This window comes from Rhamphochromis sp. 'chilingali', assembly GCF_963969265.1.
Source record: "Rhamphochromis sp. 'chilingali' genome assembly, chromosome: 9".
Lineage (NCBI taxonomy): Eukaryota > Metazoa > Chordata > Actinopteri > Cichliformes > Cichlidae > Rhamphochromis > Rhamphochromis sp. 'chilingali'.
Genome location: NC_137936.1, coordinates 31,271,358 through 31,282,297, shown reverse-complemented (window position 1 = coordinate 31,282,297; position 10,940 = coordinate 31,271,358). Strand labels below are relative to the sequence as shown.

General features: G+C 39.4%; 3 protein-coding genes across 5 annotated transcripts in view; 2 read left to right on the top strand and 1 right to left on the bottom strand.

Moving 5' to 3' along the window:
• Positions 1-835: 835 nt before the first annotated feature.
• ora2 (olfactory receptor class A related 2) lies at positions 836-3,671 on the bottom strand. The gene is made up of 2 exons (XM_080891626.1): positions 3,602-3,671; positions 836-3,472 (listed from the first exon to the last, which is right to left on the bottom strand). The coding sequence occupies exon 2, from the start codon at positions 3,468-3,470 to the stop codon at positions 2,505-2,507; it is 966 nt and encodes a 321-aa protein (XP_080747752.1). The 5' UTR covers positions 3,471-3,472; positions 3,602-3,671; the 3' UTR covers positions 836-2,504.
• A 3,294-nt stretch (positions 3,672-6,965) lies between these two features.
• On the top strand, positions 6,966-7,907 carry ora1 (olfactory receptor class A related 1; the record flags this gene model as incomplete). The annotated part of the gene is made up of 1 exon (XM_080891901.1): positions 6,966-7,907. One exon carries the CDS (start codon positions 6,966-6,968, stop codon positions 7,905-7,907), a length of 942 nt encoding a protein of 313 aa, XP_080748027.1.
• An 845-nt stretch (positions 7,908-8,752) lies between these two features.
• The window catches only part of phtf1 (putative homeodomain transcription factor 1), an 11,556-nt gene continuing 9,368 nt past the window's right edge, over positions 8,753-10,940 (top strand). The window contains exons 1-5 of one of the 3 annotated variants that reach the window (XM_080890810.1): positions 8,753-9,085; positions 9,273-9,389; positions 9,917-9,973; positions 10,072-10,141; positions 10,356-10,514. In XM_080890810.1, coding sequence (XP_080746936.1) covers positions 9,360-9,389; positions 9,917-9,973; positions 10,072-10,141; positions 10,356-10,514 — 316 coding nt within the window. In that variant the 5' untranslated portion in view covers positions 8,753-9,085; positions 9,273-9,359. Of the gene's footprint in view, positions 9,086-9,221; positions 9,390-9,916; positions 9,974-10,071; positions 10,142-10,355; positions 10,515-10,940 lie in introns of all 3 variants that reach the window. The other 2 variants (XM_080890808.1, XM_080890809.1) reach the window with 2 other exon arrangements.

Below are 10,940 nucleotides of genomic sequence, written 5' to 3'. Positions count from 1 at the left end.
GAAAAGAGCTTGTTACGTCTGTCATTTCTTCAAAATTTAGGTTTTTTAAGCATAACTTTTTAAGGATTATTTTATTACTGATACTTTTTCATTAGAGTAATAAGCCCCAGTTGCTATATTCGGATAAAGATTTTCATGGGATTACCAACTAAGATGTATTTTAATCCACAAAATAACATGTAAGGTTACAGGATTTAATAAAGAGGTTGGCAGGTTGATGGTGCTCTCAAATGAACTTCATTTATGATCATCATTATCAAACTATTGATATTAGGAGGTTCTTATACATTTGTGCTTTTTGCCACTTTTTGCACATAGTGGTTTCTATGATTAACATTTGGATGTTTGTGTAATTCATAAACGTTTCTGTGGGGGAGGGGACAGTTCTGGTTTAACATTTAGTTCCCGGGTAAAAGAAAAGGAAAAAAAAAAGAAGAAGAAGCTGTTTTTGGGGTGTGGACTTGCTTCAAGGCAGAAAAGGGGGAGGTTTAACCCTCTTGCTGCTTTTCCATTGGTGGACACAGGGACAAATATGCCTGTACCTGGTGCAGGTAAACAGACTGAAATCAGGCACAGCAGAAGAGGATCACCTGGCGTGACTTAATGCAACACTTTGGTTTCATTTAAATCCACCACCGTGGAAAACTTGACAGCTTTTTCGTTTGTGGCTTTGCACAGGTTTGTGTCGTATACCTTGCCTAACTACACACAAGGAAAGAGAAGGGTTAGCATTCGTAGATTTTTTTAATTCTTTTTTTTTTTGGGGGGGGGGGGGGGGGGGGGTAAATATCAATTAGTTGTGCCTTGTTGTGTTTTCTAGGTGGCAAGTGCATTGCCTTGTCATACAGGTGAAATGAGACTTCAGACTGAAAAGTGTGCATAGACAGGCAGGTTTTTTTGTAAAGTGAATAATTAAGTGTTAGGAGTAAATGCTTCAGCTGAAGGCTGTGAGATGCTGTAATAGATGGTTACAATTGTGTGGGTTTGGACTGTACGTGTTAATCAGCACCCTGCATTCATCAAGCTGAAAAGACTGCAAAAGGATGGAAAACATCGAAAACAGGTCCTTACTTGTGCAGGGAGAGGCCTCGCCTGGCACGCCCTTCACACAACCTGTACAGAAGGAAACTTGAGCATACACTCCAATGGAACCTGTCTTTCATGTATTTGTTCTCTTTAATTAATCAACCTCTTCTTCCCTGACAGAAACAGAAAGAATGACATCACTGAAATCGGTGTCAACGCCCCCAGTGATTCACCACCTGAAGGGAGGCTTCAGCGTGCTCACTTCACTTGTGAAACCATCCATGTATTCTATCCTTCATTCCACCGGAGTCTGTGTAAAGTGCTAATCAGATTTCAGTGGTTTGAAGAGTAAGACACATGGAATTTTTCATCCTCAGAGAAGCTTAAGTCATATAATCACATTGTCAAGGGTTTTAATGGTTGCAACTTTTACAATAAATTTTAACAGGGCTTTGTTTTTTTGTTTTTTAGATAAAAAGATATGGCCTTTAATGCCCTTTGAAGGCAATGTGATGGTGAAAGCAACAGTTCTGCACAAGCACTGAAAGAGGACTTGTCCTCCTCATTCATACCTGCAATGCGACAGTAGTTGAATACCGCTGCACTGATTGCACTTTAGAGTTATTGCAGGATCACAGAGTGCTGGCAGCCCCACTTTATGTCTTTTTGACTGTCACTCACAGAGGTTGCTGTGTCCTCACCCTGTCTCTCTCTCTCTCTTTACACTTACTTCTCTGAGACAGCAATTACATAATGACTCCTAAATTCCCACATTGCCACTTTCACAGCAAGCTCATCTGAGCTTTTGCCAAGATGTATTTTTGTGTCCTTAAAGTCTTATAACTGTACCCAAGAAGCCTAGACATACAATATAACATGTGCACGGAACGGAGTAACTAATTGTTGATTAATAAACATCGCTTTTTCCCTCCAAAGAATATAGTCTTTTCCATAAGGTTTTAAACAATTCTCTGTGGGACAATTAGCCTGGCTCATTAGCACAGGACACTTCCCAGATTACATTCAAAGCCTTAATTATAGCTAAATAGGCAGCTACATTGAGCCCATGTCAACCAACTATAATTCTTCCTCCCAATTAATATAGAGGGAATATAAACTAACAAAAGAACATAGTGCCAGATCAGCAGAGATCTGTACAGACTTGTACTCAGTAACAGGGTTGTTCTGATTGATAGTGACATAATAAATAAGGAACTATTAGGTATTTGAATTAAAACACATCTGAAAGGTCTTTTTAACAAAGAAAAGGGCATCATGTTGTGAATTAAGAACTACCAAAGCCATTACATGGGGGAAAAAGACAGTGCAATTCCCAAATTTTAAGCAAAATCAGGAAACTGTGGAAAATAGTGTGCTCAGTATATTTCAAAGACAGAATAACCGATGCATGACCCAGAGTTTCAAAAATTCTGTCTGAGGTTAATCTCAGCCCAGTGATCAACTGATCCCAGCAGGCCTCACATGCTAGAAAGATTTTTGATTTTCTCCACAGCAGACTTCTCATGTGCTACACACCCCAGCCTGCTGTTCACCTTCCTGTTTGATGCAATTATAACCAGAGGGCTTAGTGCTGCATATAGCGAGCCAAAGAATAAACGCAGGTCAGAGATCAGTGAGGAACTCATGGTTTTCTTCACAGTGAGGGTGTACACCCAAAGCCCATTATCTGCCCCATAGAAGACAACATACAAGGTCACAAGTGCCACCACAGCTTTGGCAGCTCGTTGTTCAGCTCCACTATTTCCAGCACCACCGCCACCACTACTGCGGAGTCCCTTCACCTGCTGGCTGTGCTTGTAAAGGAATACCAGGATAATCAGACTTGCGAGTGTCATGAGGGCCATGGGCACAACATCCCTGCCAACCTGGATTGCCCCGTTGGCATCTCTGGACAGCTTTGAAGGAAAGTTCAAATAGCAGAATTGTACATTAATGCCATTGTCTATCGGGCTAGTTTCATTCTTGGTACTGAAAGAAAACAGTATGGCTGCTGTCGTCATGCAGGCATTGAGAACCCAAAGGAAGAGGAACACAAAGGCCAAATAGTGACCTAACAAGGCACGAACAGAAGCCCAGCTTGATCCTGGAGGGGCAATGCTCAAGCACTGATAGGTACTCAGCAGGAAAGTGAGCCAGATTGAGAGGCCACGTGTTGCTCTATAGATAAAGATCACTGATTTACAGCCTGTGTCTCCAAAGATGTCGGCCAGACGGAAGGAGGCCAGGGTCTCCGTCAAAGCACGTACAACCACCACCAACAGGTTGACACAGGCCAGGTGCAGGAGAATAGCATCAGCTGCTAAAAGTCGCTTCTCCTGGTACAGCAAGAGGAGGAATGCCACAATTACAGTGGCATTACTTGGAATTCCCACAACGGTCAGGAAGAGAAAGAGCATCCCACGGACAAACACTTCTGATGCCATTCCTACAGGAAGTTGAAAATCAATAAAATCACATTATCAATATGTTATTTGTCATGCACTTCTAAATGTCAAATGGTGCCTAGCATTTAAATGGTTTCAGGAAAAAATCGTTTCGAAGGTTAAACTCCTACCTGAGAACGGTCGAAGCTAAAGAGGTCTAAAGTGGACCTTGTGCCTGTCACGCTGTGATCCTTCTCTCCTGATGTAGTCAGGGTGTTTGTGTTCTTATACTGGCAGACAGGTAAGATCTGTTTTGCATGGTCCATTGACTTCTCTTCCCTCAGCCTCCAATTACTTGAGATCAATTCAGATGACTGCTTCTGTACCTGTATTGGGTTTCAGACAGGCTAAGACAGTGGAAGCTGTGTGTGTCCTCGTACAAAGAGCTTACCAGTGGATGAGAGATATGACATTAATGAAAGCACAATATCTATCAGTCCCATGTTTATTGTCAAAAAAAAGAGATTACAATCATTCCTCCATGTCACTGTTTCACTGAGTAGAGAGAATTAAATCAATTTTCTAATTACTGAACCTATATGCAGATCTCTGTGTAAAACCCTCCACAATACTTTTGCATTTTTCATATCTTCAATCTTTTTTTAAAGCCACTGCAAATCAGAAACCCTCCCTGTGTTGGTTAGACGCATATCAACACCACAGTGTCCTCCAGTGGAGGAAGAGGAAACAAAGGACATTCGACTCACTCTTCATGGTAGATCGCCTGCAATTTACATTTGGAGCGTGATCCGATTTATGATTTATGATTGTGTAATTCATCCACAGCAATAAAAACTCTTAATAGAATTTAACCTAAACTGTGAGGATGCTGTAAGGACAATATGATTTAACATCGGGGAACTGCTAGAGAACATTAAGCTTAATTCCTGTAACACAAGACACGTCCTACTTTGAAAATTATAGAGTACTTGAAATATTGTGGCCACATTCAGGAAACCCTGATTAAATATTTATTCTGAACACTATGAATATAATGTATGTGTTGGCACTAATGGTGGTTTGATACAATTTCTCCTTGAAAATTCTTGTTCTGTTTTGTTAATTGAAATACTTTTTCTCTGTCATTGAAAACCAACTGGGTAAAACTGAACATGCAAATGTACAAAATATTTAGATTTGTTAATTACAGTTTAATTTTTTCATATTTCTTGTTTTCCAGGATTTTCATCTAGTCTAGTATGTTCCCCTCTATATTTATATGTTGACGTTTTTAATGAGTCTGGATATGTATCATTTAGTGCGGACGTTCTGTGCCTCTCTGTGTTAGTCCAGCTTTTATGAAAATAGGAATTAAATTAAAAGCCAGTCATGTTATGTTTTTGATTGAACATTACATGAAAATCAGCTATGTTTATGTATAATAAAAAAAAATCTAATGTGAGCTCCCGAAGAATTTAGAGTGAATGAGTTTTAGATGATGAAGACAAATGAAATGTAAAATGCTGGGAGGTCAGCTGTCCCCATCTCCTTGTGAGGCTGTTAAGTCAAAATCTTCTGAAAGTGCATTTTTCTTTCTATTGGAAAGATTAAAAGGTGCAGTGAGAAATACAACGAATAACCCCTCTGCCAGTTCAGAGATTTTGCCCTCATCAGCACACACAAAGGAACAAAAGAGTGTAAAGTGATATTTCTCTTAACTAAACTGAGCTGAACATCTAAGAATGGACCTGATTTTTTTAAAATGCATTAACATAAACCGCAATGGGTTTTATCAATTTCACATGACGATTCTCTGCAAGGGTCTGTTTGTGTCCTAGTAACATAAATTTCATCATTACAGGGTATGCATGATATTTGCATGCCATCCAGATTGTTCCAATTGTGTGGGCTTTTCTAGAAGCCACTACACAACTGTGCACTTGAGCTGAAAGCATTTTTTACACATATAGAATATGTATGTACAGCATGGACAATAATAAATCTCTGCTGTCTGCAGCTTCAAGGGAATATAATATTATATAACAAGAATAGTTTTTTGACACACACACTCATATTCACCTGTTGTTCTGACAAACAACAAAATTATAATAGGAGAATAGGAGCAATGCTAAAAACAGATTACATCAGCGAGAACATATTTCCTGTCAAGAGAAAAAAAGAAATCTTTAACTCGCAATGAAGCATACTGTTGCAATCCCCTGAGAAGGACATGCTTGAACTTGCCATTTTAATTAGCTCTCAGAACATTTAAACATGTTACAAAAACACACAGGGAAGCAAATAACACATCTAGTGATTATCTATTCCAAGGCTCCCCCCCGATCCCACCTCCACCCCCAGGGAAAAGCAGGCTTCTCAAACAACACCGTTTTAGCACAAAAAGAAACTTGTGCAGCTGACCAGGTTAGAGTCCTTATAAAGACACATTTGCCATTTACAGGTTAGCTGGTTAGAAAACGGGGATACTTATAACAAACTTCCGTTGTCGGTGCTAAATGAATAATGTCTAGTTGTCCCTATGCCCCCAATTAGTGCAGACATGCATTGTTATATGGCTAATTGTTTTGCTTCTCTGTGTCTTTAACATGCTCCCAGGACATGATGGAGAAAAGGAGCGCACGCTGAAGCACCAGCTGTGCGTGTAAAGGCCTCTTGATGGCTCATTCAAAGCATCATCAGGCTGCTTTTGCGTAAACAGTAACCACTCACGGCTGTCTCCACGTGGTCAATCAACCGTATTTCTTAAAACTCTGCAGGGAAATAGCTTTATGATATTTCAAAGTGCAGGAAAATAACACTTAAGAATTTACATAAGGAACTGATTTTCCCAGACTGCAACCAACAACTAAAATCTCTTGACCTTCTCTTGAATCTTTGAAAGAAAGCAAATTTCCACGTTCCAAAGTTGTGCCCGTTGAAATGACTCTTCGGCATTCTTAACATTATTTCAAAGTAACCTTATAATTTCCTAAGGGATTAATAAAGTATTCTAACTCTGATTAATATGATCGTAAGTTAAAACTCAGATTGAGCTAGAAAATAATCCGCATACAAAATTCTGCCATCACTACTATTATTATATTTTTGGGCAGTATTTTTAAAAAGGATATTTTTACCCCATTACACTGAGAACATGTTAATCATGGATCTGTTATAAGCCATGTAGTGGTCAATACAGCAAGCCAAAAAAGTGTATCAACATCCATGGGGACGCTGTCTCCTTTGTGGGTCTTGTCCTCTGAGACCATGAGTCATATTTAGTTTGTTGCACTAATATCTTGGCCGATCCTTAGGGGCATCTAGGATTATATATTGAACTTACAAAGGCTCTCCAACATTTAAAGCACTAAATACTTTACTTTTTCTCTTCAACTTCAGGTGAGCATCATTTTCACTACAGGTGACACAATTGGTGTTATCTGGTTTTATCAAAACTTGTGTAGTCATCTTGAAAGATTAAGGTTATGTGTATAGTATTTATCACAGTTTTGGTTTTCTGCTTTGTTAATCACGACAGCTGCAGGTCTTGGTGGCATGGATCTGTGTGTGACCATCAAAGGTGTCTCCTTCCTCTTGCAAACAGGTATGGGCGTTTTAGGAAACACTGTGGTACTTTTGGCGTACACACATATCGTTTGCACTGGACCGAAGCTCCTTCCTGTGGACATGATTCTGTGCCACCTGGCCTTTACCAACCTGTTGCTGCTGCTGACCCGCAGTGTCCCCCCGTCAATGACGGTGTTCGGGCTGAAGGCCCTATTGAATGATCCGGGCTGTAAGGTGGTGATCTATGCTTACCGCATTGGCCGGGCTTTGTCAGTCTGCATCACGTGCATGCTAAGTGTGTTTCAGGCAGTGACCATCACCCCTACTGGGCCTTACTTGTCCAGGCTGAAGCCTTCACTTCCATCCCTGGTTATTCCCACCTTTGCAGGGCTGTGGCTCTTCAATATGGCCATATGCATATCAACTCCATTATTCTCCATGGCTCCACGAAATGGCACTGTCTCTGCCTTTACCCTAGACCTGGGCTTCTGCCTTGTAGACTTCAGAGACAACTTGTCCTATGTGATTAACGGGGTGGCTATCTCTGGGAGGGATTTTGCATTTGTTGCCCTGATGGTGGGCTCCAGCTGTTACATCTTGCTGCTGCTCCACCGCCACAGCCACCAAATGAAAGGGATTCATCGCTCTCAGGGTGGAGGGGCAGAGACCAGAGCAGCCAAAGCAGTGCTAACCCTGGTAGTTCTCTATGTGGTCTTCTTTGGGATTGAAAATGTGATCTGGATCTACATGCTGACGGTGGCAAAAGTGTCACCGGTGGTGGCTGATATGAGGGTGTTTTTCTCTTCATGTTATGCCTCTCTCAGCCCCTACTTTATCATTTCCTCAAACAAAAAGGTCAAAGCAAAGATCGTGTGCACAGCTGAGCATGAGCAGCCATCAGCGGACACTCGAGATTCGAATGACAAATGACTCTGTCTCTATCTTAACAGCCTGCTGATTCACCTGCTAGACAGCAGAGTTGTTCTATCAGACCTTATCATTTTCAGGATACTCTTATTTAGTTATTATTTAAACAGTAGAACTAAAGAGTAGTGTTGTACAGCTGTATGTATTCTTAATATTTTCATCTGAATTCTAATTAAATGTTAATTACAATCATATGTACCTGTAATATAGTTTGTGCTAATTGAGAGAGAACATTCTTTTTAGTCATATATGCCAGAAATCCCCTCTTCCTTCTCGCCTCCTTATCCTCATCATTGGATTGATACAAAAGAAATTAAAAGTTGAGCTAGAAGCATTTTTACACAGAAAAATTCTTTCAGGAATTTTTAATGAGTCTACTCACTAAAACCAGGAATACTGAGATTTGCAACATGTCTTGGAAATTTTTTAAAAAGGTTTCTTGTAGAGCTTAGATGATTAAGAAGTTAAATAAATATTTAAAAATAATTCAGAGGGACCCTTTTTGCATTAAAGTACGGCTATGGTATTATATAAGGGACAAGCTTAAACGTGAGCGTGATTGATACTACCGTTCCTACAGCAGCTGCGCTGTCAGTGGCCGAAATGTTATGGAGGTATTGGGTATTCTGTTTCCACGGATTAGCCTTTCAGGTAGCACTTGCCCTCTGAAGATGTATGCGTTTCATCACTGAAGTACGTATACTGACATATATGTAGCATAGTTTTTGTCTATAATTTTAGTTCATGCTTATTACTTAATGTTGACAATTGCATACGTCTTTGAAAGGGGTTTCTCTTTTGAATAACCTGAAATGGCCACCTGATAGACAAACCTCAGGGAATATTGGGATCCAACTTAAGAAAAACAACAAACCCAGGAAAAGGGAAGCGGAAGAATGGGCTAAAAAGTGTAAAATAGCTTAAATAAACAAGTAGACGTATGTGTGAAAGCAGAAGAGCTGCTAAAATGTAGTATTTTCAGAAATTATCCGCGTCGAAACTTACCGGAAGAGGTAAAGTAAGCTGTAATCGGCGCTAGTAGTTAGCTCAGTTGCACAAAAAGACGCTGCAGCGTGCAGCGACCCGAAACTGATGACAAGAAAGTGTTAACGAGCAGTTTGTAATGATCAGAAAGGGTTTCTTCCAGTTTGTGCCAAAGCTACCGTGCTGTTTAATTCCAGGTAAAAAATAATTTCAGATAATTACTTTGGCTACTTTTAGCTAACCCTTAGCGCACCTGTGTATACACAGGTGCTTGTTTCACACCAAAACGCGTTCATTTTATCTCTGCTTTCCCTTGCGGGCCTCTCGTTTAAGTTCTGCTTTTTCCAAGCTTCAGCATTGTGTCCGTGCACCATATCTGATTAGGGAACACATCTGGATTTCTCCACACTCCTCCTCTCTTTACCGTGAAATGACCTGATCCGAGTTGACCGGTTCCCCTGTCTAATAACAATGGCAACAATAGCCTGGTACCAAGAAAAGGTAAGCGCAACACATCCAGTACAGTTAGTGTCATTTAGGAAAGTCTTAGAAACTCATCACTTGTTACAAACCTATACTATATACTTTACTAGTAAAGTCTAGTAATATAACGTAAGATATGTAATGAGCCTTGTTTGTGGTTCTTTACTTACTTGTTTACTACTTAGTACATTAAAAACTCTGCTAAACCATAGACATCTACCTAATTACTGTTACTATTAATCTGATTTATTTTGAAGTGGCTGTTATTACAATTGTAATAATTTAATTCATAGTCATTCAATCTTGAATCCATATGCTCTGATTTACATCCTTACATCTCACAATTTATTAAATCATTTCCTTTACCTCTTTGTTCCCTTACTCCTTAGAAAAATTGATTTAAATAAAAACAAAAGTGTGGTTATATCACACAAGCTTTCCATAGATTTAACTGGACATGGTTTTGTTTGATCATTTAGTTGTTATTATCACCTCTTGTGTTTTCTTTGAATTAAGATAATTAGAAGAATTATATTTTGTTATAGATCGGGGCATATGATCAACAAATCTGGGAGAAATCTCTTGAGAATGCCGATCTAAATGTAAGATACTCATTTTTCTCTTTAATGGAATAAATGTTTGTGTATTTTTAGTGCATTTGACCTCTAAGTTGAGTAAGAAGCCCTTACTATTTATATAGGGTTTGGACAGCAAACCAAAGAAGACGGGGCACATCAAGCCAGACCTTATTGATGTTGATTTAGTAAGAGGTGAGTGTGAATAAGGAGCATTAATTGTTTTGAAATGTGTTTGAGACATTTCTCCAGGTTTCTTGTCAATTCATGCACAAAGCAGATAAACTATGCATTGTATATATGTATGTGCAGTGCTTTATTTGCCTCTGTTTAATCTCTTCTTTACTTCAACCTTGCTCCATCACTTAGTAAATGTAGTTTTAACAGACCACCCCTTTCATCCCATCAGGATCTACATTTAGCAAAGCCAAACCAGAGAGTCCATGGACAGCGCTGACTCGAAAGGGTCTGGTCAGAGTGCTGCTGTTCCCGTTCTTCTTCCAGTGGTGGATCCAGGTGACCTCCATGTCCATCTCCTCATGTATCCTCATGCTCTACATTATGCAAGGTTAGCTCACCACCACTTCTCATCTTGCAACTATAGCCTTAAAACAAGACTGACCTCAACTCAAACATCAGTGTAGACATTCAACCTAGACCAGGTTCCATGCATCAGAACAGTTTTTAATTTACTGGATAAATAACTTTGTATCTGCTTAGAGAAGAGTTTCAGTGAAGAATAGAAAACTCTTCTTTAACAGCATAAGTCAGCATTCGTGTGCTGGAAGAGCTAACCAAACCGAATGGCTGAATGCGTCTTTGTGTTTATTTCTTTAATCAAAATACACAGAATCAGAAAAAACGTTAATAATTTCCCAAGGGCAAATTGCTTTATGTCAATTACTGAAATATGTGTTAGTTGCAGATCTATGCAAGAATAGACTATTTTGTTATATTTTATAACTTTTTAATATATTATTTGATTTAGTTTAGT